The sequence below is a fragment of the Micromys minutus genome (assembly GCF_963924665.1).
Source record: "Micromys minutus genome assembly, chromosome: 9".
Taxonomy (NCBI): Eukaryota; Metazoa; Chordata; class Mammalia; order Rodentia; family Muridae; genus Micromys; species Micromys minutus.
This window is the reverse complement of record NC_137978.1, coordinates 65,883,811-65,911,505: the sequence shown is the minus strand read 5'-3', so window position 1 is coordinate 65,911,505 and position 27,695 is coordinate 65,883,811. Positions and strand designations below refer to the sequence as shown.

The 27,695-nt window shown below is 53.8% G+C and overlaps 1 protein-coding gene and 1 pseudogene across 2 annotated transcripts in view; both read right to left on the bottom strand.

Moving 5' to 3' along the window:
- MEGF6 (multiple EGF like domains 6) overlaps positions 1-27,695 on the bottom strand; it is a gene marked incomplete at its 5' end in the record, with an annotated part of 93,894 nt that overhangs the window by 25,553 nt on the left and 40,646 nt on the right. Inside the window, 2 exons of the mRNA XM_080920734.1 lie at positions 3,943-4,065; positions 22,470-22,592. Of these exons, the coding sequence (XP_080776860.1) occupies positions 3,943-4,065; positions 22,470-22,592 (246 nt within the window). The remainder of the gene's footprint in view (positions 1-3,942; positions 4,066-22,469; positions 22,593-27,695) is intronic.
- Positions 25,438-25,917, bottom strand: LOC308424918 (large ribosomal subunit protein eL24-like; annotated as a pseudogene). The gene has a single exon. The product of its transcript is annotated as a large ribosomal subunit protein eL24-like (transcript).

The following is a 27,695-nucleotide window of genomic DNA, read 5'->3' as shown; positions in this document are numbered from 1 at the left end:
AAGGAGCCTTGAGGACAGACTGGAGCTTGTAAAGTCCTTTACTGTCCCAAACAAAGTCTGGTGAGTGGCACAGGAAGGAACAGACCAAGAGCAGGCTGGGCAGCTTTCTTTCAGTCATTCGGAACCATCATGGATATGTGTTGGTAGCAGAGGCCTCCCTAATGGTGTCCATCCTGAGCCAATAAAGAAAAGAGCCCCCCCCACTTTGCTGTGGGGCTAAGCCAGCAACAGCCATGGTCCCTTAGACTGGTGTCATCTGTCCTTCAACCCAGAGAATACAAGCCAGATACAAGACCAGTGCCCAGGTCACACAGAAAGCCACCGGAAAGCACTTGTCCCTTGGAGCACCTCAGTCACATGGAGGAGGGCCCCCCTGCACCAGTATGGTACCCCTGAGGCTATTCCCCTCCAGAGCTCTGTGAAATGTCACGGGAAAGCAGGAACAACAATCCTGGACCATCAGCCAAACCACCACCCTGGGCAGCCTCTACTTTCCGTGGCTGGAGAAAGAAGGGATTGGCTCTGGCGCGAGCACAGAGAAATCTAGAGCAGCCTCAGACCTGGCTGTTCCCCTGTCCCCACCTCAGAAATGTGAGGGAGGACAGAGCACCCCCAAAAGAACACATCCCAAATCACGGGTGGGGCCCTTCTGTTTCCATTGGAGTGATACCCAGGACAGGGGACAAGGTTCTTACTGTGGTGGATTAGTAACAAAGTCCTTAAAATTCTTACTTTTAAGAGGAGGAGAGGCTCAGCAGTTAAAAGCACTGGCTGATTCTGCAGAGGACCTGGATTTGGTTCCCAGCATCCACATGGCAGCTCACAAACATCTGCAACTCCAGGTCTAGGGGCTCCAAACCCTTCTTCTGTCCTTAAGGGGTACCAGGCATATGCAAAGTGTACTCACATACATACAAACACACGCTCACACACATACAAATAAGAGTAAATAAAATTTCAAGAGAGAGTGGGAGTAGAAATCTTTCTGGTTTTTATGTCTATGCTTAGAGCATTTGGTGCTGGGTGTGGTGGTCCATGCCTGAAATCCTGACATTTGGGAGGTGAAGGCTGGAGGAACAGAAGTTCAATGCCAGCTCTGGTTACAAAGTAAGTTCAAGCCTGCCTCAGCCTGGTGACACCTAAGGAGAAAAGAAAGGAAGACAGGAAGGAAGGAAGGAAGGAATAAGGAAGGAAGGAGAAAGGTAGGAAGGGAGAGAGGGAAAGAGGGTGGGTGGTTGGATAGATGGGAGGGAAGAGGGAAGGAGGAAGAAAGGGAGAAAGAGTCAGCGCCAGAATGTACACGTGTCCTATCCTGGTATACCTGGCCTTGGAGGTGAGTTCATGGCATGACCTCCGGGGACTCCTCCACAGGGACCAAGATAAATACCACCACCCCAGCTCCCTTAGGCAACCTCCTCGGCACATCCAGTGCTACTTGGCCACCTCCATCTCAAGCCAGCATCTCAGGGCAACCACAGCCAAGGCAGTTCCCACAGCAACTGGATAGGGGTTGAGGGACACCCAGGAACCCCCGAAGGAAGTTCCCAGGAGGCCCTACAATTTTTCTGGAACCTTCTCAGGCCCCCAGAGGAAAGGCAGTATCTGGTGAATCCAATCTGACACAATCTGCCTCATCACAGAAGCTCCCTAGCCATTACACACACACACACACACACACACACACACACACAAATTCATCACCCACAGCCAGATAGGAGGAACACAGAGATGACCAAAGATTCAGGATGAATAGGGACCAGAGCCTCAGGAAATACTGGGAAATGTGTCTGTCACAGGCTCAGCATAGGAGCAGGGTTAATGTTCAGGAGTTCCCAGACACTTACAGGGAGAACAAGGTGACCCTAAGGCAGAGGTCATCAAAGAAGGAAACCCACTGTGCCTGGAGAAGCCAATGTGGAGAGTTTGCTCTAGCATCTCTTAACAGAGACATGGGTCCATCACCCTGCTGTCCTCAGACACAGTAAACCAGGAGGCCATGATTATCTCAGGAAGCTTCAGTGTAAACCCCTTGCTGAAAGTTGCAGTTTTTAAAAGAGAGAAATAGAAAGATCCTCCAAGGCGCCACATCCAACCGATATCCACCCGTCAGTTAAACTTTCAAGGGGGAGGGGTCAGGAGGCAGGCACAAGTATGTGGAAAGCTGTGGAAGCCCCCGAGATCCCATCCACTTAAAGGTGCAGGCGGCGGGACAGCCACAGGAGCAATGAAGGCCCTCAACAACAAACATGCCAGAAGCCCATCCTTCTGGGGCCCCAAGGGCGCAGAATCTAGCATGTCTGCCTCTAGCATAGGACCAAGGCAGAGTAAAAGGACATCCCTCCTGGGTGGTTGAAATTAAAAGAGGGCTGGCACAAGGCCTGTCACTGGATGAGAAGGCAGGGTAGGCAGGAATAAAGTTTTAGAAAGAGGAAGGAGGAGAAGTGAAGAGGAGGGAAAATGGAGGAATACTCAGATGATCCTCTCTGATTGTCCCTGCATAGACACAGGCTGTTATGAATATTTTAAAGGGATGGGTTTGTACAGGACTTTGTACTGTCTAGATGGGAAAATTATATCTCATCAATTGGATCAGAGGTATTGTGTGGAATGTTCTTTCATATGGCGACTTAATTGAGTTCAAGAGAAAGTGCAGTGGCGGGTGCCACGCTGGAGCTGTTCTCTGACCGCCGGGAGGGAGCTGGGGTGGGGCAGGTGACCGAAAGTGGCAACAGGGAACGGGTCAACCCCCCCTTTTTTAAATGTTTACCGCAACACTCCTGGGCTTCCTGAGGCTGGCAGCTCAGTACCTCTGAGCAGCAACACCGGTCGCTTTGGGTCAAAGAAGCATCCCTCCTCTCTAAGTGTTAATGATGCATGTCATCTTGGTTCTTGATCCTCTCAAAACGTCTCAGTGAGGGTCACAAGAAAAGAGTGTCCTGGAGCCCACAGCAGGGGTCACCCCTCACATCAATCTCCAGGGTCACCCTTCTTTAAAGGAGTACCCTGACTGTCAAGGGTGTCCAAGACGAAGAGGCCGAGCCACAGGCTCCCAGGAGAGCCGGCAGGCAGGCAGGCAGGCAGGGAGGCAGGCAGGCAGGCAGGCAGGCAGGGAGGCAGGCAGGCAGGCAGGGAGGGAGGCAGGCAGGGAGGGAGGGAGGGAGGCAGGCAGGCACTGGGTTCTGCTACCACAATCACCCCACCCGAAACACATGCACAACAACATTCCTGCGTCTGCTTCTCACTCGGACAACTGCCTGGCTCCTGGAGCGGAGATGACAGAGCTTGGGACATGTGTGTATGGGGTGCAACCCACCAGCCAAGACCAGGTCATTCAGAACTGGCCCAATCTGTCTGGGTCTCCAAAGTAGAAAGTAGGGGTGCCTTCCCCCAGCACAACATAGAAACAGAGGGAGAGATCAACCGTGTCACACTCGGGGTGCCCAGCCCCAGCCCCAGAATGCACTATGAAGCATCCTTTGCCTAGCTTGGTCCTTTAGCTCTAAGCTCTCAGGGACCCTATGTCCAAGAGAGGCCACTAAGCCCTTCTCTCACAGTCAGGGGCCGGGGGCCTGTTCTCTGGTTGCCCCTCCCCACTAATGAAGCTCACACACTCGCACCCTCGGGCTTCGGGAGAATTCCTGCTCCACAGACCAAGAAATGCTTTCTGTGACTTGGTGGCAGCCCAGCTAGGCCTGGGTTCCCACAGATTGATCAACCCCTGGAGATGGTCTAGATCCCCCACAAGACTCAGCATGGTTGCAGAGTGTGCACAACCTGGGAACACAGGGACCTGGGGGGTTCAGCAAAGGGTGTAGTTAGAACCCCCAGACAGCCATGCTTGGCTGCTGTGTGCATGGCCCAGTGCTAGCCCACTCAGACCCGAGTACATCCTAGAGAGTGAGTTTCACCAAAGGCTGGGAGCCCCAGGCAGGCGACACTTACCCAGGCAGGTCCTGCCATCTGTGTGGAGCCGGAAGCCGGGTTTGCACTCACAGAGGTAAGAGCCGGGGGTATTCACACACCTGTGTTGACAACCACCATTGTGTGTTCGGCATTCATCCACATCTAGATGGAGAGAGTGGGGTTACTGGTTAGGCACACACCGGGCCAGGCCTACTGCACCAAGCAGACGGCATATCAACGGCAAACCATTCTCAGATCTATTTCCCTCGTGACCCCAGACTCAGTCAGTGCCCATCTTCCATGGCTGGCATGCCCTGCTAGGAGGAGCTACCAGAGGAAAATTCAGCACAGGCCAATGTCTTCGTTATACTAGGTGCACACAACCCCAAGGGTAGGGCCAGCCCAGGGAGGGCTCTTAAGAGGAGCTTCAGGGTTGTACTGGCTGGTTTTATGTCAACTTGACACAAGCTGGAGTTAATCACAGAGCAGGGAAATGCCTTCATGAGATCCAGCTGTAAGGCATTTTCTCAACTAGTGATCAAGGGGGGAGGGCCCAGCCCATTGTGGGTGGAGCCATCCCTGGCCCAGCCCATTGTGGGTGGAGCCATCCCTGGGCTGGTAGACCTGGTTCTATAAGAAAGCAGGCTGAGCAAGCCAGGGGAAGCAAGCCAGTAAGCAACATCCCTCCATGGCCTCTGCATCAGCTCCTGCTTCCTGACCTGCTTGGGTTCCAGTCCTGACTTCCGTTGGTGATGAACAGCAGTGTGGAAGTGTGAGCTGAATAAACCCCGCCCCCCAACTTGCTTCTTGGTCATGATGTTTGTGCAGGAATAGAAACCCTGATTAAGAAAAGGATCAATGATGGACTGAAGGCATAAACACTGTCTCACTGTCTGTCCTCCTTTCTGTTTCTCAGTGCTTCCTGGGACCTGTCTACTGGGAGTGTACCCCTCATTCTGTGGTGCCCCTCCCAGGAGGATTTTTCTTCGATTTCTATGGTGTGGGCCATTTCAAAAATGGGGATGTAGGCAAGAGCTGACTGACTGGGTGACTAAAGGCTCACCTAGAGCCACATGAGGGCGTCCTGCTCTGTGTACCTGTCACACGAGGTAGGAAGCAAGGGCACAGGACCCTGCTCCATTCCGTAGGCCACCATCTCATGTGAGAACAAAGGCCTAACATCTTTGACAAGCACCTGAAATTCTCGGGGAGACAGAAGAGCCAGGGCATGAAGGAGGTCTCAGGCCTCATGCTAGAGGAGTTGGGGTAACATCTATCTCAGGGGGTCCAGAGAGGAGTGGTTCCTGAGCTCACATCCCTGGCCAGTTACAGAAGCACACACAGCTCAGTGGAGGCAATGCCAGGAACCTTCTCAGGCAGCTGGTCTGTAAAACCCCTAGACAGTCTGGGCATTCTTGGGCATCACTCCTGTGCCCCAACACCGAGGGCAGGACAAACAGGCTTAAGAGTAACGACTGAGCCACCCTCACTCCCCTGGCCAGGGGTTCTAAATCCCCCCAGGCCAGTCCAAGGAAAACTGGTCGGTCTGCACACAGCTGCAAGATCAGGGAGCCCTGCTGACCACAGAAGGTAGGCTGTGAAGGACCCCTGGGCACAAGGCAGGCGTTTCTCAACCGGACCCCTCTGCTAGCCCTCCATACCCAGGTGCGCCAGCTATGGTCACCATGATCACACACACAGTCCTCTGAGACAGGGACAGTCACCCCCTCTGTGTGCAACCAGCTCTCCATAAGGATGCTTGCTTACTCCTATCTCTGTCCTCTGAGGAGGGGCTGGCATACTGACTCCAGCTCCAGTCCCTTCCTAAGTTAAAGGTGCTTCCTGGACAAGGAGGACAGACCTATTATTGTGAGGGTGACAGTTTTTAACAGCACAGGCTGGAGCTCCCAGCACCCCCATAGCCGCCATCCTCCAGAACCAGTGTCTGGACACAGCAGGCCCATTCTACGATAAAGGGTTTACCCCAATACACCCAAAGTCCTGACAGACAGGCATCTTCTGACCTAAGACAAACCCGTTTACAGAAATAACTGGCAATCTGAAAGTGGCCACACGGTGGCAGCACAGAGCTACACTCAGCCCGGAGGACCTCTGCGGTGCTTGCTGAGCCTACAGCTGGAGCTTGGCCATACCTTAACAGGCTCAACAGTCCTCAAAGTCAGCATGGCAGGCTAGATGTTCTCAGCCAGAACGCTATAAACCAAAACACAAACTGCAGACAGGACTGAGAAAGGGACCTTGACTCGGGAGAGCATTCTGGATTGTCTGGAGGGTCAGAGAAAGCAAGCAGGGAGTGGTGGTTAGGTCTGCCACCTGGGCACTTAGAACGCTGAGACAGGAAAGTCATGAGTTCCGGGCCAGCCTGTGCTACACGGCATCACCCTGTCCCCCAAATCAATTGGGGACAAATAATTGACAGGGCGATCAGGGTAGAAGAAGCCACCAGGATGGAGCAAAGGTCGGAGACTGGAAGACACAGCGTGGCTGGCATTGATGATGGAGGGCTGGCTGTGAGCTCAGGATATGCTTGACCGTTGCACACTGGAGATGACAGAGGTTAGCCCAGGTTTGCTCTCTGCTTACACCTCAACTAACCTCTTTGGACTCCAATCTCCAGATACAGCAGGTAGTCTGGCTGTTGTTGTTAGAGGAGAAGATGGGGTCTCATATAGCTCAAACTCACTATGTAGCCAAGGATAGCCCTGAACTTCTAATCCCCTGCCTCCACCTCCTGAGTTCTTGGATCGCAGACGTAAGCTGCTACCTCTGGTTTTTAATGCAGCACTGGGACTAGAAAGCGGGCCTTTCTAACAAAGCCTGGGTCTACGCTCTTCTGAGGCACCGCACAGAGACAGCTCTGGTGTTTCGTTCAGGAGCTGCCGTTCCGTGAGACCACAGTGCCAAGCCTGATCACCTGACTCAGTAGTACCTGCTGGAGGTCACGTGCATGGCCAGGCTCACTAGAGCTTTGTTCCCCCACATGCACAGAGGCTGAGTTCCCTGGAACTTCCTATCCCACAGGCCCGTGCCCCGGGACTGTGCTAGACCTCCCATACACAGTGCAGCTGGGGTCGTACGTCCCTGCACTGGGACCAATCTGAGATGCCCTGACATGGACATCCTCCTGCTCACCCAATGACAATGAGCCTGAATGCAGCATGCCCACCAGCAGGACCTGGGAGTCAGAATGGAACCTGCTTATTCAAAGAGCTACTTCTGGCAGCAGGCAAGCCCACTGTGTACAGGATTCCCAGGAGTACCAGAGAAGGCCCATCTGGCTGGGAGTATGGGGAGGACAGGGAAGGTCATTGTAAGTAGTTTAGCTTCTCTCTACTGTTGCCAGTGACTGGGGCCTTGGCAGCCTTGGGACAGGATAAGCAGCACATGCTAACACTGCCATGCCATGCCAACCTGCAGCTATCCTTGAGAGCCGGGAAAGCCCAAAAGTACCGGCTTAGCCTGGCAGTGCGGCGGGGAGGCACTAAGAGCTCCATCAGTGCAGACCAGGAGCGCCAATCCTTACCCAATCCTGGCTCAGCAGCACACAACAGGCAGAGCTAGCCAACCACCAAATGTTGCCTCTGTGGAAATCACCTCAGAGCTCTCTCAAGCTTCACCATGGCTTCCAGAAAACACAAGGGCCCCCTTGCCAGCAAGCAAGGCACCGGGTGAGAGTTTTCTGTTGCCGCAAACAGAACACCAGGTTCTCACTCCTGTAAGTCATACTCCACAAGCCTTCCCCCTTTCTGCTGCCCGGTAAAAGCCTTGGGGCAGGGACTGGGCTCCAAGCTCCCCAAAGCCCGGGCATGCCCAGCTGAGACCTCCTGATGCTACACTGACGCCCAAGTGCCACTTTCAAGGCAATGCCATTCTGGCCTGGCTTGGGAAGAACCACTGAGCAAGAGGTCTGCCTGGGGCCAGAGGCTATGGACCCTCAGATCGGATGGCAGAGGAGGCAGGCAGCATCTGATTTTCTTCCTTCCTTCCTTTCTTTCTTTCTTTCTTTCTTTTTTTTTTTTTTTTTTTTTTTTTTTTTTTTTTTTTTTTTTTTTTGGTGGGACTCACCACAGGGACATCTTCCAAAACATCACAGCCCCAAGTCACATTCCTGAAGGTGCCAGCTCCCAGTTTTGTATAGCCACATGGAGGGAGGTTGGCTCAGATACCTCAAATCCTAGATTTCAGGGTGAACTAAATAAAAGGAGTCTAATCCCAGTGGCTACTGGAGTCTTAAATCCAGAGGCTTTAAGTGGCCCTGCTGGCTGGAACTGAGAGGCTTGTGGGGCAAATGACAACACTCACACAGAGAACCCCAAAGCTTCTATGTGCATGGTCCCTGAGCGCCTCTCTCCAGCCTGCCTTCTCACCTGAATCCAGAGTGGCTGATACAGAGGAGAGGACATCAGATGCTTAGAGCAGAAAGCAGGGATATTTCCCTCCTCCAGCCAAGTGACCTCTCTGCTCAGGACACATCTGGACACCCTCTCAGCAGCAGTGACCACTTGCCGCACATGGCCCTGCTCTCTCCAACGCCGTGCTTGGTGTCTGGCACTGACAGCCGCTCCTCCAGAGGACCTGGATTTGATTCCCAGCACCCGTATGAGGCTCACAGCTATATGTAACTTGGTCTGCAGGGGCTCCAACACCCTCTTCTATCCCCCGAGGTCACTACACATGCAAAGTACACGTACATGCATGCAGACAAAACAAACCCATCACACCCATCAAACATAAGTAACTGAGAGAGAGACAGAGGGAGGGAATGAGGGAGGGAAGGAAGGAGGGAAAGCTAGGGAGGGACATCCTGATCCCACCCGCCCCTGCTCCCAGACTGCCCACCTGGTCTCTGGTCAGTGGTGCTCATGGGATATCCGGTCTGGCTCAGGTGGCACGGATAGCAGTTTCTCCACAGATAGCGGTAGTGAGTGCTGGTGACACCCACCAGGCTGCCCAGAAACCACCAGAGCATTGCTAGCCCGCCCCAGCCCCGGGACACCTCCATGCTGGGTCTGTTAAGCAGTGGGCAGCCCGAGTTCAGGGATTTTGTTCAGGGCTCCAGCACACATCCAGCTCAGACACAGAGAGTCGGACACACTCCAACTCTGAGGCACTGAGGATCTGTGCCGGCAGGCTGCAGCTCTGGGTCTGGCACGTACCGCCCCTTTTGCCTTTTTGGTCTCAGCTTTCCCTCCTCCCCCTGCAGGTAAAGGCCAAATCCTCAGACTCCAGAGGGAGCTGCCCCCGCTCCTAGCCCTGCCCCGCCCCCAGGGTGGGTCCTCGCCAGCCACCCAGTGAATTCCTACTTGGCGTACTCACAATCAAATCACGATCCACATAAAACCACAGGCACATACATCCATATCCACAGACACGTGTATAAACAGCCCCCAGCCCTGTACAAATGCATACAAAAGACATACATAGATGAGCAACTTCAGACAGAGATGCACACAGGAACATGCATGGACACAGTCATGGTGCCCTGGTCAGAGTAGAAGAGAAACCAGAGGAGAGAATGAAGCCATCCTGGCAAGGCTGGGAGGCCCTGCTGAGGAGGCTTGGTGGGGAGTAAGAGGAGGAGGGGCGGGAGGAGGCAGGGCGGGAGGCCCTGATACAAGGCTGGAATCCTAGGCACGGAGATGCTACCGCCATCCCCCCTTACCCTCTAAGCCCGCGTCCCAGTCTTTTCTACTCTCCACTGGGCTCCGTGAAGAGAGCCTGAAAAGAGTCCCAGCTTCCCTCAACACCAAGACAGAGCTAGAGAACAGTATAGACAAGCTAGGGGGCGACAGCCCTTTGCACAAGTAAAGGTCTGCAGAAGATGCCTCCTCTAATTCCAAAAAGCCACTTGTTCAGACCCTTAACCAGCGGCCCTGTGGCTCACCATGCATGAGAGCTAGGTCTGAGATTCCAGCTTGAGCCTGCACCTTTTCAGATCGATACACTCTCTCAATCACGGACTCCCTCCCTGTTCCCAGACCTGCCTAAAGAGATATGCCCAGCATACTGAAACTTGGACAAGACAGGATTCTTGGTCACCTTGCAATTCCTAGTGGGAACCTTCCAGCTCTAAGCTGAGTCCCTGAACCAGAGTGGGAGGACAGGACACCTTTCTGTGCACGCTCCCAAACCCTGCCAGGACACTGCTGTGGCAACCCACAAAGGATGCAGCAGTGACATTCTAAGACCATGATCTGCTCTGCTGCAATCTACCAGTGTCTCCCCGTGAACACTTCCGACAGTGAACACGAGGCTATGTCAGCCACAGCTGCCAGGGAGGAAGAGGGTTCATGCTCTCCAGGTCACCAGACTTTGGGTTGGAAAGGTGCATGGCCCAACCTCTGACACACCAGCCTCACAGGGCAGAGAGAAGATCCTGCTGGCCAGCAATCCAGAGCTTCTGAAGAGAGGCAGCCATGTAAGCTCGTGCCACAATATCCCACCTGCCCTGTCCTGTCTGGAATCTGGGGCCCAGTCTACCATATCACCAACCTGCTGGGACATGACGGCATAGACGTGCCTGTCTGGGATCTGCTGGTCTGCGGGGCAAGCCCCCCCCCCCTCCATAAGCAGCACACCTCAGAGACTCCAAGCCCTCACCTTGGGGTGCTTCCAGAAACCTCCCCAATAGGCATGCTGTGGGTGGGGCTTGGATGGCAGGCAACTCTTGCTACTGTTCAACATGTACCCCCTTTGCCAATGGAGACGGGAGGGTCCCGAACTGTATTCTGGGACCCACTAGCTTCTGGAAGGGAGGGTGCTAGCCGAACCAGAGCAGCCTGGGATGCGGTACCCATATCACTAAGAGAAACAGGACTCATGTCAAATACTTCACCAGAGTGATAAGCTAGGGTTTTCTGCTGCCAACCTTTGGGCTGCAGGATGGGTCAAGTAGCAGAGAAGGTGACACTAACTCTTGCTTAGGCAAAACACACTCTGACATCTCCCAAACTCAAGGCCCTGGAAATAGACCACCACTTACCTGATGGGGTTTTATTTGTTTGACTTGTTCACATGTGTGTGTGCCTGTCTTCACACATGAGAGTATGTACATTTCAAACAAGCTACAGTTATCTGGGGGGGAAAAGGAACTTCAATTGAAAACATGCCTCCATCAGATTGGCCTGTAGATTAGTCTTTAATTAGGCATTTTCTTTATTAATGATTTATATTGGGGGGCTCAGCCCAGAATGGGTGGTGCTACTCCTGAGTAGGTGGTCCTGGGAGGTATAAAAAGGCAAAAGCAGCAACCAAAGAGGGACTGTGTTATGTATGTAGCAGTTTCCTTGAGATTGAAACATTTTATCCTGCAGGGAAGCTCCTTAAGATAGAAAGTAACAACTCAGAAGAACTCCAGGAAGTCCCTGAAACTGACCAGATTCACCCAGCCCCTCCCTCCAAAGGATAAACAAGATTGTTGCGAGCTTCCCTATCTGGGGTGAGTAGGCACTGTGAAGGCTGCATCTCCTCAGAAGTCTGTCCACACAACAGAATCCCTCCTCCACAGCCTCTGCTTCAGCTCCTGCCTCCAGATTCTGCCCTGAGATCCTGCTTAGACTGTCTTCCATCATCAAATATGTCCTGAGAGTTAAGAGTTGAAGTAAACCCTTTCCTCCCCAGCCTGCCCCGTCATGGTGGTTTGAAAGATGTCCCCTGTGAGTCTTGGGCATTTGGATACTTGTTCCCCAGTTGGTAGAAGTTTGGTGAGGATTGAGAGGTATGTCTTTGCGTGGAATTGTATCACCGTGGGTGAGATTAGGGGTTTTAAAACTTTGCCACTACACAACAGTGTTCTCGGTTTCCTATTGCAGATCTCGCTGTGAGCTCTCAGCTGCTGCTATAGCACCGTGCCAAGTTGTCTTTCCCATGTCCCAGGTATGACACCTCAATTTCCTCCTCTACAACACGGAGAGACCGTGGCAGCACCTCCCTTCTGTGGGTAAAATGTGGAGGTCAGGCTTGGACCCTTTAATAATGCCTAAGGCTAAATATTAAGTCAGTCCAGAGCTGGTCCCTGAAGAACCTGTCCTTCCACCATCAGACCTAAAGATGTCATGAGATCTAGCCAGACTGATCAGTAGTCACACGTTGGATGGCCACCAGTGGCCTCTCAATCAAAAAACCCCTGAGCTATTAACTTCAGCTGCTACTTTAGCCCAAACGGGGCCACTCGTTCCCATGTTCTGCATTTGTCTAGCCCAAATCGCAGCCCAGGGACTTGCAAAACCACCCTGCTGTCCCCACCATCTCCCTCAGTGTCATTAAACATATCCAGACATAGGACTTTGGGGTCTGGATGCTGTTTGGGAAATGCCTTCCCAATGCAAACCCGCTGTGGCTCTGCCTGTGGAATGTCTGTGTCAGCAACAGGGGCCACTCCCACCTCCAGCCAACCCAGCTCCCTCCCCAAGCCAACAGCCACCAGTCTTCTGTCTTGATCCCCCCCAACACCAACATGACTCCCCCAAACACTACTTCCTTCAGAACTAGGAGGCCCCTGGCTCTAGTCAGGGTGTAAAAATGACCTTTCCTAGGGCCACCAATACCTAAGAAAGTAGACCCTGACGTGGGCCTGTCTCCCAGCAACATCCTTGGATACCCTTGCTACTAATCATTCCCTGTGGCTTTTTACTCTGGTCCAACTCAGATATCAAATACCTAAGTGCATGTTACTGAATCCCAAAGAGATGGACAGTACCCCTCCCCCTGCAGGCTGAGCACAGAGTAGTAGTGGATGAGGTATAGCTGCATAAAAACAAGATAACTGGGGCTGGAGAGTTGGCTCAGTGGTTAGAGCACTGTCTACTCTTCCATAGGTCCTGAGTTCAATTCCCAGCAACCACATGGTGGCTCACAACCATCTGTAATGGAATCTGATGCCCTCTTCTGAAGACAGCAACGGTGTACTTATATATAATAAATAAATCTTTTTTAAAAATATACATAATAGCTGAGGGTCTATTTAACACCTCCAGGATCCTAGAAACTCAGAGATGACTCCAAGAGACCAGGCTACCTCTGAGATGACTACAAGAGACCAGGCTACCTCCCTCTACCACATCTGTCCATGTTCCCACCTGGCAGCATCCCATTGGACCAGCTCCGGGTGGAAGTGCTTGTGAAGGCCTGGTGAGGGAGCAAACAGTAACCGAGTCCACAGCAGGCAGGGGAAGGTATAAAACATAAGAGGAAGCAGAGACCTTTAGAGACAGTCTTAATACGATCTAAATCTGATGTCCTAAGCTATCCCATGGTGGGTGAGGTACTTGGTTGGGTAGGCATAATGTCCATAAGTATCTTCATGTGCCTGCTGTGCTGAGCAGTCCAGGCATGCTCCCAAGTGAACCTTAAAAGAGCTGAAGGGAAGGTCTTCCAGCAAAGGTGCAGACAGCCCTTGGAGACAGAGCAGGGTGGACTACCAGCCAGCCAGGGACAACCCCATACTAACTCCAGCTGCAGGGAGAAGGACCAGGAATAGGCTTGGGACAGTTACCTTTAATTGTCAATGCAACTCAACCCCGAATTATCTGAGGAGAGTCTCAATGAAGGACTGTCAGAGTTGACTGAACTATGGGCCTGTCCGCGGAGGGCCGTCTTAATTGAATTCATGGACGTAGGAAGATACAGTCTGGTGTGGGAGGCACCATTCCCTATACAGTGAGGCCTGTATGCTAAGAGTGGAGAAACTGAGCTGAGCATGTTGGCAAGCATCATTTCTCTCTACTTCTGACTGTGGATGTGCTGCAACCAGATACCTAGTAGCTGCTGCTACTAGGACTTCCCTCAATGATGGTTTAAAACGAACCCTCCCCCCCCCCCAATCTTGCTTTTTACCAGGGTATTTTCTCAGAGCAGCAGAAAGGAAACCAGAACAGGGTTGGAACCTGCATGGGGCCGAAGACCTGAGCCTCTCTAAGCCGAAGGACCCCTCTTATTCCTGAACCCCCTCCTAGACCAGATGGACCTGCACCTGCTAGCTGTTTCTGACCCTTCACCTCCAGAGGAGGTCAGTCTGCAGGCTGCAGCCAAATATATCTCAACCTGCTTCCCTACAGAGCCCAGACACGGCGACATTCCTCCCAACCCCTCTCCTACTGTGCTGTGTGGAGGTCATTTCTGGAGCAGAGTGTGCCAAGGCCCCCACCCAGCCTCAGAGCACACAGGGTCTGGCTGAGCCTCCTGGAATCATTCTGAGTGAGTTTTCTGGTAAATCCATTACCAGTCCTTGCTCCTCACCCAAGCCAAGGAAGAAAAATGAATCCAGCTGCCTTTCCTGCCTGTAGCCATTCCTGGCAGGACCAGGTGGAAACCAGAGAGACAGATCCCTCCCCTTGCAGATGGGGGGCCTCCTGGGAGAGCAGTCCTGACCCATGGCCTCCTCTAGAGACCATACATCCCAAGGAACACTGGGCCCACACGAAGCACCTGAGAACCCAAAGCCAGAATAATGCCAGGAGCCACTACAAGAGCCACGTGAGGATCTCAGATCGAGTGTATCCAGTGTGTGTGATCATGCTCTCTGTGGCTGCCTGTGGCTGTGTGGGACCCAGAGCATGCTGACAGCTTACACTACCAAGGACATATTCCCTCCCTTGGGGAGGTCAGTCACCTCCCTGGGCTCCAGGGAGAGCAGCAACCACAAGACAGATCCATGGATACCAGAGTCTCCCATTACTCTCAGAGAAGGGGTCAGACTGGCACTTAGTGACTAGGGAAGCCTCCTGGGGAGGAAGGCCTGACAAGGCCCTTGGAGAGGAATGTGAGCAGATGGGGGGGGTTGCTAGGCAACAAGAAAAAAAGACCCTGGATAGCAGGCAGCCAAGGGGCGACACTGGAACAAGGACTGGATTCCAGGGCCCGGCCCACATCAGGGTAGAAGGAACCAGAAGACTGAGGCTTGGGACCAGTGCCCTGTCATTGGGACTGTGCCTTCCTGTCATCTTCATGGCCCAGCAGCCCCCCTCCCTGCAGGAGGCCCCAGATGCTGCTGCTGCCCACAATGCCCACAGGAATCTACTTGGCCATTATCTCTTGTTCTGCCCAAGGCCAAGGGTGATGTGCAGCGCAGACTCTAAATAGTCTGTATCCATGTAAGACTCACAGCAGTGACCTGTGACTCAGCAGGGTGTCCACTATTCAAATCCCCACAGTGGCCCAGGTGGCACATGGGTCTCCTCATAGCAGCTGTTCCCCATTTCTCCTGCCCCCCAACCCCCAGCTGACTCTGTCTAGAACTGTAAAGAGCTCTAGGCTGGGATTCTGGAGTCTGAAGGTTCAATGGAGTTAGTAACCCAACTACACAGCAGGGTCTGAAGTTGGGGTAGTGAAATTGGGGGGAGTGGGCGGGCTTAAGACTCACTTCCCAAGATGCCTTAAGGAAAAAACGGAGTGAGGGCCTAGGCAAAGTATCCCGTGAGGCCCTGGGTGGCAGGTGCAGCCTCCATTTAACCAATATGCTGAGAGAAACAGTAAGCTCCAAGGCTCAACTACACGGGAACAAGGTAGAAGAGGAGGCCAGAGGCCTGGGACAAGTAGAGGTTGGTCCAGTATGGAAATACAGGCAGGAAGCAAAAGTGGAGAAGAGATACTGCTGAGGTAAGTAGAGGTTCCCCTGCCCTCGCCCCTGCCCCACCCCCACTCCTGTACCACCCACCACCACCCCTACCCTTGCCCCCACTCCTGTACCACCCCCCACCCCCACTCTTGTCTCCTGTCCTGTACAGCCCCCACCCTTCACCCCCCTGCTCCTGCCCTGCCCTGGCTCCTACCCCGCCCCCATTCCCACGTGGCCCCAGCTGGCCCAGAGTTGCAGGGTCTGTAACCAGGCCTATCAGTCCTGTCTTCTGCTAGCCAGGCAGGCTGGCCTATCAGCTGCTTCACTTCCAGGAGACATGCGGGAATGAGTTGTTCTAGGCCACAAGACGTGGCCGCTCTTTAAGGCAGTTTTAAGATCCCTGTTATCCGACAAACGCTTAACTATTGAGAGGGAGACCTAGATCCCTAGGGAGTAAAGCCGCTGAGGTACCAGGAGTCCAGAAGAGAAGGGTTGCCTGAGCGTCCCTTTCTCCAGCCCAGAAGACTCCTGGTCCCGTGTACAAGCTTCCAGAACCAAAGAAGATCTTCCCTACGTCATCCGATGGTTATTTTTCTCAACTCAGGGACTTAGCATCCTGTGGGATACTGGCCAGGATTCCTACAACTTCCATTCTACTGTCTGATTCCTTCCCCCAGGCTCAGTTTGAAAACGCAGCTTCTTATAAAGGGGGTGGGCCGTTTTTAGAGACAGTCTCCATAGGCCCAAGCTGGCCTCAAAATAAAGGGAGGTGACTTTGAACTTCTGATACTCCTCCCGCATTTCCTCCCGAGTTTGAGATTGTAGGTATAAACAACTGTGAAATCTGTACCCTTGGGGACTGAACCTGAGGCTCCGTGTAAGGCAAGTGCTCTAAGCCCCAGCCCTGGGACTAGGGGGACCCTGAGTCATACTGTCCTCAGTCAGCGCTCAAACCTTCATGACTCCCATGTCTAGCTCTTTCCTGCAGGTCTGCCTGAGCCCACAGGACTGACTTATGGCAAGAAAGGGATTGGTGTTTACCAGAGGCTACCAGCTGCCTGAACTGATGTCCTCCAGCCATGCCCCAGGACCTTTGACTTTTGGGGAGATGGAACACCCTTCCCCCCTTGCTCACACGGTTGCCACTGGGCTGGCAATGCACGAACCTTAAAGGCTATTATTTTCTTGCCTTGGCCCCAACCAGGGGTTTACCTGCCAGTTTGCTCGCTAGAGGGATGGGCGTGAGCCAGCATTAGGAAATGAGAGCTTTCAACTCTCAGCGCCTCTGATGGAGGAAGGCCCTGGCCACAGGCGTCTCTGGAAAACCTGCCGCTGGCCTGGAAAGATCACATTTGTAATTGGGTTTCCTTGTCATATCCAGAGGACACTGGACTGGGAAAACTCTCATTCTGGCTCCGGCAGAAAGAAGGGTGTGACTTTATGGCTGGAAGGTCAGGTTCATGGCCGACTCTTAGAGCCCACAGGTGTGTGGCCACATCCCCGACCCTCGAGCTCTGTACAACTGAGACCCTCATTTGATGCTAATGACAGCGTTAGGTGTTAAAGCCAGGACAGAGGCCAGCAAAACTGGCACCTGGTGAGGCCTGTTCCTCACTGACGGCACTCGAGTCTGGGGCTGCCGGCTTTAGACTTTCTTATAATTGCCTCTGCAGATTACATGTAGCGCCCGAGTTCACAGAGGACATCGGTAGACACAAATACCAGCTGTGTGCCAGGTACCGCTGGCCAGAAAGACGGGGAAGGAACACGCCTCCTTCATGTTCCCAAAGGCTGGGAGGAGCAGGGGCCATGCAAGCAGCCAAAAATGGGGCCCTGAGGTTACCAGCCAGCTCTGGGGTCACCATCCCTGCTTGGGACTCTCAGCAGCCACTACTGATCCTCTCTGTCCTCCGGCTCAGCTCTTTAACATGTATGACGCTTGGGAGGCCTTTGCTGCACATCTGCCTCCTTGGAAAAGAGCCTCCTTAGGATGATCACATGGTACCAGCACTGACCTAGTATAGTGAGTGTAGGGACCTTCAGTCACTGTTCTTCCTGTCCACTGAGGCCAGGCCACCCCAAGGTGTACAAAATCCACAGGTACTTAAAGACCCAGGGAAGACTCCGCAGGAACATTGCTTCCTGGGATCCAGGTTCTGCTTCAAAAGGAATGCAGACACGTGGCCACAAGAATCCGGGTCTAAAGCAATACCGGACCCGCACAGCAGGCCTGGGTCGGCTGCTGTCAACCTTTATCGGAGCTGCAATTCGATTCCCACGTTCCTTCCTCTCCCCAGGGACGGAGAACAACAAGCCTGCATCAGTGGGTGTGTCACACATGGGACTGGAGCCACGGTGACAGCTGAGAGTGGGTGAGACAAGCTTCTTGGGAACCCTGATTTGGGGGAGCCTCCTTAGGGACAATGACATAGTGTCCATGAAGAGCTGGAGCTCATGGGCTTCTCACGAACATTCCAAGACAATCTCAGCTCTACTCTTAAACCCCTACAGCTGTGGGGGTGGAGTTGGGGGAGGGAGACAGGAGCCTGGGAGGAGCCTCCTCACTCCAGTGTGTCTCTTGGAGAGTCCCACACTGTATGGAAAGGCAGGCCTAGAGACCTGAATCAGGAAGGGCTGCCAAGCCTCACCCCTTCCCCCCTGAGAAGCTTTGGCCACTGACTAAGACAGAGTAATTCACCTTGTTACAACATCACAAGAGCCTTCAGGCCACTCAGTTTACTGTAAGGACTGGACCCATCTTACAGGTAGGAATCTTTCAGAAATGAACTCCAAGCCAAAGGGCAGCAGAGGCAGGAAGCAAGGTAAGGTAAACTATGGCCTTGGAGCTTGCCTGAACTTTCTGGGAGCCCCAGGCCTGATGAAAGACCTGTCCACATTGGAACCCAGGTGTGATGACCCAGGGCACAGGCTAGCCCTCCACAGGCAGTGCTGGAAAATAAGCAGAACCTCTCCACCTATGATCTGCCTCTAAAGCTGGCCTGGCAGTTGGCAGGAATGATGCTGGCCTCAGCCTCTGAGCATTTCCTGATTCCTCCAGCCACTTAAGAGCTGAGAGTCCTGTTCACCACGCTTTACTGACAGAGGCCCAGGCTCAGACACACACCTTCGTGGGGGCCTAAGGAGGCACTCAACCCTCACTGGCACCAAAGCCGAGCCCTGGAGGGCAGAGATGACTGAATGTGCAGAAAGAAGCCTCGCTGGGTCTGGGATGATGGTTTCTGATGTGCTTGCCTCATCAGCATGAAGTCCAGGCAGGGTGGCCTCCATGTGTAGTCCCAGATCTGGGAAGGGGGAGATGAGGAGATTCCTGGGGCTCACTGGCTGCTGGCCTACTTGGTGAATTCCAGAACAATGAGAAACCCTTTGTCAAGAAAGAAAGTAGACAAGCATCTCTGAATACCACCACAGGTTGCACACGTGTGCATGCATGCACGCTCACACACATGTGCACATACACACATATATGCACATACATGCACACACAGGTGCATGAATATACACACATACACACACAAGCACACACACATGCACACACACATGCACACACACAAGCACTCACACATACACACGCACATACATGAAAACACACACACAAACACACACACACACAAGCACACACACAAGCACACATACACACACAAATACACATACAAGCACGCATGCGCGCGCGCACACACACACACACACACCAAACAAATGAAATAAGAATCATGGAAAAGCCTGACAGGTCTGCCACACACAGGCCTGGGCCCACCTGTTCAGAAGGACTAGTACAGGGCAGAGACCAGATGCCACCCAGCAACGCAGAAGCAGTGGCTGGTGTTACTATGGCCGCCCAGCACCAGCTGAGTGGATCTGATCCCGGCCTCAGCAGAGCCTCCCAGAACATGACATATATCAGCCTGGACCAGCTCTCAGGGCTGGGGCCAGGACACCTCCGGCCAGTCTCACCCGTGGTTTCATGGGGACAATTCATCACTCTCGGTGGTTTCTGGGCTCACCCTGACATCACCTCTGCACACACCTCCCTTCACGAGCAAGCAAAGCAATCCTCCCTCCTGGGACAGCCTCATTTCCTGCATCCTAAGCTCACACACGCAGGCAGCCTGAGCCCCACAAGCTGCACAGCCTCATGTTTGCCAGAGGAGGCTGGGCTGGCAGGGGACAGAGAAAGAGCTCAGCAGGCTCCTGGCTCTCAGCAGCTCCTTGGCCATGAGGTGACTTAGACCTCCAATCATCTCAAACTCGCAGAACTGGGGCATGAACGGGGGTTGGGGGGAGATGGGGAGGCAGGAAAGAGGTGGGAAGAGAGAAGGCAGATGCAGCTGGAATGCAGGACTTGAGGCTCATCCATGTCTGAGACACCATTCCACCTCTGCCTAAGACTTGGTTCTCTGGCCATGCCCCTGTCTCTGCCCACCTCTGCCAGACTGCAAAGACCTGGTCTACCCTTAGAGACCCCAAACAGAGACTCCAGTGCCTCATCCGGTAACACAGAAGCAGGCCTAGAGTCACAGGACTGCAATTCCAGCTTCTCAGGAGGCTGGGGCAGGAAGATCCCAAGTTCAAGGCCTTTCTGGGCCACAGATTGAGGTCAAGAGGAGCAGGGGTAAATTCAGTCTGACCCTGTCTCAAAGGCGGCTGGGGGTAAGGCTTAGTGGTAGAGAGTTTGCCTTGCATTAGTAAGGCCCACGAATGGACACCAGCCTCCCCCCCCCCCCCCGTGGATGGACAGCTTAGGCCTTGGTCTTTGTCCTTTCCTGCCTTCTGTCTACCTCAAGCCTGGGGGCAAGCAAGTAGAAGCCAGTCTGCTTAGCTTGCTGGCACTGTGCTCAGCTTCCGTATGTCCATGTCCCACTTGGGAAGAGCATTGACACAGCACACCAGGTCCAGAGCACAGGCTACAAACTCCAGCTTCTGGGAGGAGGATGGGACATGCCCTCTAACACACATCCAAAAGCATCCCTCTCCCAGACAAGGTGTAAATGGGCTGGGAAGATGGCAAGTCTTTCTCTGGAGCTCTGTTGGTCTTTAGGGGGTTGCCCTTTTCCGGGCCTTAACAATACCTGTCTAGAACCCTACAGTACAGAGCTTCCAATCCCCTCTCCTGGGCTCTAAGAAATATAGGGGTCAGCAGAGCCAGGCTCTGATCTACGGCACCATTCCAAAGCAAATGACCAAAGTCGGAAATGCTAGACAGAGAGGCCCCTGGGTAGCAAGAAGAACCTGCCTACCCCAAACACCATTGCATCCTGACACTGGATGCTTCGACCCACAATCTGACGTCCATGTGAGGGGCTTCTGAGATGATTTCATGGCTATGGTGAGCCTTCCCTGCCGGCTCTGGAGAGACCCTAGGAATGGCACCTCACTGCCCAGCCCCGGAGGCAGCAGGTACTCTGGTCATCTGCCCTTGAATGATTGCTGCCAGGCAGGAACAGACATCAGCAGGGGTGATGCCAGATCCAGCCAGAAGGCATTGGTCAGCCCTATGGATGGAGAAGGCAGACCAGAGGAATGCTGGGAATCTGCACTGCCCAGCAGAGCCACTGGCATTGTTTTCCATATGCCACTGACGAATAAGGACTTCCAGACTCCCAGAGTTCAGATACGGTGAGGCTCTGGGGGCAGTAGACAGACACTCCAGTCCAGCCTACCTGGGAAGCCATGGGTCTGGGGAGCCTGATTCCAGCTTGGGTGAGGAAGAAGTCAAGGGAAAGAGTAGGTGGCACTTGGGGGTGGGTGGCACTCGAGGCAGGAAGTAACCAACACTTGGTTAGATGAAGTGGCTCACCAGGCCACATCCAATCTTTCAGTTTGCTCCTTGAACCAGTTCAACCATCACTCCCTCCTTTCAGAGGAGGCTTAGGTGATGCGGGAGGGTATCCGGGCTCTGTGGTGTGAGGACCAATCTCACTATACACAGCCACGTCCAGACACAAGAACTGGGGTGTAGGCTGCTCCCCAGATCTAACTTACTAAGCCAGTTCAAATCATGAGCTATCTTTAATGCCTGGTCAACCTGAAACCCAAATCTCTGCTGGCAAGGCGACTTGCCGGCAGAGGGGTGGGCTCTGAGGGCGTCTGCAGGGACCCGCTGCGCGGGCACAGAAAGACGACACAATAATCAATAAACACTTATCTGCCCTACGTCCCTCTAGGCTAGACACATGGAGGGACAAGCCTCTGGCTGCCCCGAAGCTGGGGCCAGGACTCTAATGTTACCGTGACATTCCCCACCTCCAGCCTCCTGCTGGTTACAGGAACAAGTTAGAAGGGGGAACTCAGGAATCCATTCTTGTAGAATGTCTCACGCAGAGCAGACACCCCCGCCTCAGTGCCTCTCCAGACCCCAAGTCCAGCAGGCCAGGCCCCAACTTGTAGGCAGATGGTTCACAGATGGGCAGCCGAATAGCCGGAGACGGTGTGACATTTAACCGAGGACATTCTAAGACACAGACAGTGACCGTCTGATAGAGCAGAGACAGCCTGTTGACCCGTTGACCCAGGCCCAGAACCCTGGCCACCGATGGATGGCTCCAAACACTCCAAGGGACTCGTAGCTGTTTAGACCAGCCCTGGGCTCAGATGTGAGGGCAGCCAGAGAATGAAGCAAAGGAGAGTATGAGGGGTTGGGGACAGCAGGGCCTCTTCAGTCCCCCTCCCCGCCCCCCCCACACACAGTTCCCTGAGTCTCTGCAGGATCTACTTCAGTCTGGTCTTGATTTTGCTGACTGTCTGCCAGCAATGCTGGGGCGGAGTCACAGGGGCCCCAGTTCAAAGCTGGCAAGCTGTTTCCAGCCCCAGGCCTCTGACAGTCTTTGACAGGCCTATCAGTGTCATGGGGAATGTGGGCCCTTCCCCTAGAGGGTCTTAGCTCCTCATCCGAGCTTGAGTTTACCCCTGGCTCCCACCACCCACTCTGTCTCTGCCCCTCCCCTGGACAGAGTAACAGACAGGTCCTACCTACCTTGGCAGGTTTTACCGTCACCCTGCAGCTGGTAGCCAGGTGGGCAGCGGCAGTAAAAGCCACCCACGGTGTTGCAGCATGGGCCCTCACAGCCCCCGTTGGCATTGGCACATTCATCCACATCTGTGGGGAGAAGCGCAGATAAGCACTTGGCCATGGAAACGCGGTGTCCCCGAGGGATGGGGAGGAGGCATCAGGGAGTGGGACAGGCCCCATAGAGGGAAATGAATGGACCCCCATTCCTCCATCCAAGTACCCAGGGAAGCAGCTATCCTACATCCAGTGCAACAGGACCCTCGAGAATCTGATCCTGACGATGGACACCCTGGTTGAACCCTGGTCACACCATGACAGCTCTGGTCTCCTTTAGGCTCGGGTGGAGCACACAGCCGACCTACCAGACCTTTACCGCCAGGGCCTGAGCCCACAGCTCCTCCTCCTCTGATCAGTTCTTACAGAGCACAGCCGAGCACTCAGAGTTGTCACCTGGCGAGCTGAGATGGAGACTCCTACCTGGGCTCAGCCTTTCACGGGGGAAACAGTGCTTCAACTGCCACCCGATCTGGCCATCCTGGGACCGCAGGGACCTTCCGTATGTGCAGACTCATCGTGTTGAGTCAGTATTTGTGCCTCTGTCCACCCACCTGGTCATACAGCCTCATCTGAATCCAGGGAGGCTGACCCTCCAGTGTCCCCAAACAGCCAACCTCAAGGCAGGCTCGGGGCAAGGGGAATCTCAACATGTCGCAGGTACACACAGAGAAGCCTTTATCCTAGGAGAGAAGCCAGGCTCTCACTAGCTACACACAAGAACCTGCAGGCACTCTCAGATATGAGGTGGCCCAAAGCTTTCCCAGAGGTCCCAGTGTCTCTCACATCTCGTCAGACGGGCTCCTAGACCCTCTCACAGCTAAGCTAAGGGCCTCAGAGATACCGGCAGTTGTATGAAGACCGTGGTGGCCAAAGGACACACTGGCTAGCTGCCTCTGGATTCTTGGAACGCAGCCACCCGTCTAGCCCCGAGAAGCCAACGGTGGGAATTTCCTGGGAATTCCTGAGGAGTTAGAGTCTCAGCAGAGGTCATGGCTGGGGTGCCTAGGGTCCCCTGTCTGCTGGCCTGAGGAGACAGCACAAAAGCCAGGCTGGCGGGCCAGGGTATGAGGCACAACACAGCTTAGGCCTGTCCTGTCATTCAGACCACTTGTGGGAAACTGGAAGGGAAGCGGTGGGGGAGAGGGAGGGAGGTGGTGTGGGGGGAGGGGAGGTCGTACGGGGAGAGGGAGGGGGGACAGCTTGAGGATCAGGGTCACAGACAAAGGTTTTCTCATAGTACTGTATGGATCCAGGTTAGGAAACCTCACAAAACTGTATGTTGGCCAAGTGGGCAGCAGAGTAAAGAATGCCCACTACAGCTTGGAACCTCAGGGGCTCCCCATGTCTACAGGAGAAGCCCCTGACCTTGATCACAGTGCCCGGTTCCCAGGATAGACACTTGCTGCCCTGTCACCATAGCAGCTGCTAGCCCCACGCCCCATCCTGGGAACCCCTGAGAGGCTAGTCCCCTTCACTCCTGGGTTAGCATGAGCCCCGCTGAGTCTCTGCAACTCTTAGCATCTACACTGGAGGGTTATCCATGTCTGGATATGTAAACCTCAGAAAGTATGATGCCCACCCATCCCAGGGCTCCTGTCTCCAGCCCAGGTCCACGGGGTCCATACAAATTCCACACATAAGAGCTTCAGGGCTGCCTGGTGTGGCTGCCTTTAATCCCAGAACAGGCGGGTGGATCTCTGTGAGTTCCCGGACAGCCAGGGCCACACAGAAACACTGTCTTGAAAAACAAAACAATAAAAAATAAATAAATAAAACCACCCAAACAACATGAGCTCCAGGGTAGAAGCCAGAACACTGACCTCTCATCTCCCTTCCAGGCTTTGTCACAACCAAGAAACCACTGCAGCGGGGCAGAGTGGGCAGGTCCCCGGCTGAGCACCCTTCTGTTCACATGGCCAGGGCCAGTTGGCCATCTGGGCAGTGACGAAGAGATCTCAGAGGTGGGGATGGCCAAGGGTGGTCCCCATACTATATTTGAAGTTCACAGGAAACTGCTCAGTGGAGACAGCCCACCCCCCGTGTGTAAACTGACTCATCCCTGCGTGTGTTCTAGCTCTCTCCTGTGAGCACAGCACCTGTGAGCACGTCCTGTTTGTCATCTGGGAGTGCTGGCCCGCAAAGGCAGGAGTCCCGAGCTTTGGGAAGGAGCCTCCGTGAAACCTTCTCAAGTCAGTATAGCTGGAAGGCTGTGACATCCGTGCAAACATGGTGGCCTGGAGCAAGAACCCTCACCGCTGAATCCACCTGAGCTACACCAAGAGCAGAGCATAGAGATCCACCAAATAGCTGCCCTTGCAGTCTGGGCTGGCAGCAGCCTGTTGTTGACCTTGGGGGCTAAAGGTTGTCATTTCAAGACAATATATGCAATTGCTCTGTGTCTTTTTTAAAAAGTCCTCTGGGACTTGGCATTCTTGGATGTTCACTAGGGCTCACTAGGATGCTGCCACTGTTCACTAGGATGCTTCCTCTACCATTGAGGTTCACAAAGACACCTCCACGGTTCGCTAGGACACCCCATGGTTTACTAGGATGTCCCTGCAATGGTTCACCAGGATGCCCCCAGGGGAGACCTTTACATTCCTCTTTGCAATGGCCGGCTGTCCGAATGTCAGTGTCTGTTACCGAAGGGTTCCTGAGAAGCCAGTCCATGGGCAACACACTGTATTAGCATGAGACAGTCATACCGCAGAGAAAAGATGGCAGACCAGAGCTGGGGACCATAGGGCAAGAGACGGTGGTGTCACAGCACGAGGAATACGCCAGGTGCCACTGAAGCCTGAATCCAGAGGGTGATTTTTTATTTTTTTATTTTAATTTTATTTTTTTATATTTAGAGACAGATCTTTTTTTTTATCTAACTCTGATCTACCAAATTAGCGTTTCCTACCAATTCAGGAGCAGAGCCCTTCACAGGCTTCACAATCTTTTGTTGAGGTGCCACCTTTGTGGGGGCCTTGGCAGCAGCCATTGCTGTCTTCTTTGATGCCTGCTCAGCCTTTTCTGCTTCCTTGGCAGCCCTGATAGCCTGCTGTCGCTGAGCTATCCTAACTTCTGGTTCCTGAGTCCTCTGGGCCACTCTATCAGCAAATGATGGCTCGATAGAATTTGGCCGCACGCTCTTCTCTCTTGAACTTCTTCCAACCGTCCTTTCTTGTGTCTCCTTCTGTAGAGGACAGACCAGTTTATCTGCCGAGGATTCCTTTGGGGAAAGGAATGGGGACTCACATTCTGCACTAAGAAACTGGAAAGCCGCCTTCCCATCGGTTCCGGCGTAGCGCCGTCTATGTCCCAGGTAGATCTTGTACCCGGTGAAACTGCTCAGCTCAACCTTCATGGCGATAGGAGGTGATTTTTCATAATGTAAAGGTCACCTCAGTTTAAACCAAAGAGGAAATGATCTAGGGGTGCCCCCACTACTTCAGGGAGTCTCGCACAAAGGGCAAAGTGGAGCCTGGGCCCCTCTACAACTCAGGCCTCGCTGTGGAGACTTCATGAATGAGCCCCAAGCCACAAAGACATCCTGGCATCTCAGTGCTCAGCCTGAAGAGGCTGGCACACCCTCACCTGCCCATCTGCCAAGGTGTGATGTTCACGGGTACGGTGGCGAGGTTCTTAGATTGGCTGCCAGGACCGGGACCTGAGGGTCCATGCAGACCTCAGGTGAGACACAGATGTGACACAGATGTGCACGCGCAGGGCTGCTTCTCACAGCAGCTCCACCACATAGAGCCAAGGCCATAGCAAGTGCCCAACACTCAGTCCTGCTGAACCCCGGCACAGCCCCTAAGATGGCGAGATGCCATGGAACCCACAGGGGCCCGTTGCAGAGCAGAAACATGTTTCTAGGAAGCATAGAGCACAGACAAACAGCCAAAGCCAGGACAGACCCCAGGGGATGGACTGCATGCTTGGCGAAGTAGGCCATCATTAATCATCTCGGATGGAGGCTGGGAGAGACGGGGGGGGGGGGGGCAGCAGGAGGTGTGATGTGGGGGAACTCCCCTCCCCTAGAAGTAGTTCTACCAAAATCACTAAGCAACAGTGCAAAAGCAGACCCCGAGTCAGACATCTGTACCCACCCCTCAGGCTTCAACAGCAGCTGTGCAATGGATGGGTCTCTGACAAGTCAGCTTGGAATCCTCCCCAGGGATATGTGCCCCCATGCCCAACCCTCCTTTCCTCTGTCAAGGGTAGCTTTCAACCTGTCATACTAGCCACAAAGGGCCTTGGGCAAACAGCACATGGAGAACAGGTGACTGCAGCTTCTCCTTCTTCACACCTTCCCTGGCCCCACAGGATCAAGACAACGGTCGCACAACGTCCCATGCAGAAGACCAAGAACAACTCAGGAGAGTTGGCTGGGGGAAGAGGCTGAAGCTGGGGACACGGGGAGACTGTCACTCCCCCACACAGGACAAGCAGCTGTGTGGAGACAGTCCCTGCCCAGAGCCACAATGTGGGAACTGCGGCTTATATGGTTTATCCTCCCCTCGCACTCCGAAATAGATGTAGATCCCAAGAGCTAAGGGCTGGGGCAGACAATATGCCACCAATCTGTACTGGCCTCCGAGCTGGACATCACAAGGTTACAACCCAGGAAACTTCCTCTACCCCATAGTACTGTGGCTTGGTCCTCAGCACCCCACTTTAGCAATGGGGACACAGCCTCTGTAGCACCTCACCCTTAGCCATAGGCAGGGTGAGACACGAATCCAAACCTGGTCACAAAGGTGCCCATGATCGTGGCTTCATCTTTCCCTCCCCTCACCCCAGGCAGCCGCCTTCTCCAGGCTCTAGGAGATAAGTAGGGACCAGGACCCAAAGGCCTATGGGAAAAAGACAACATTAAGGTACATGGGTGTACTGGCTGGTTTTGTGTCATCTTGACACAGCTGGAGTTATTACAGAGAAAGGACCCTCAGTTGAGGAAATGCCTCCATGAGATCCAGCTGTAAGGCATTTTCTCAACTAGTGATCAAGGGGGGGAGGACCCAGCCCATTGTGGGTGGTGCCATCCCTGGCCCAGCCCATTGTGGGTGGAGCCATCCCTGGCCCAGCCCATTGTGGGTGGTGCCATCCCTGGGCTGGTAGACCTGGGTTCTATAAGAAAGC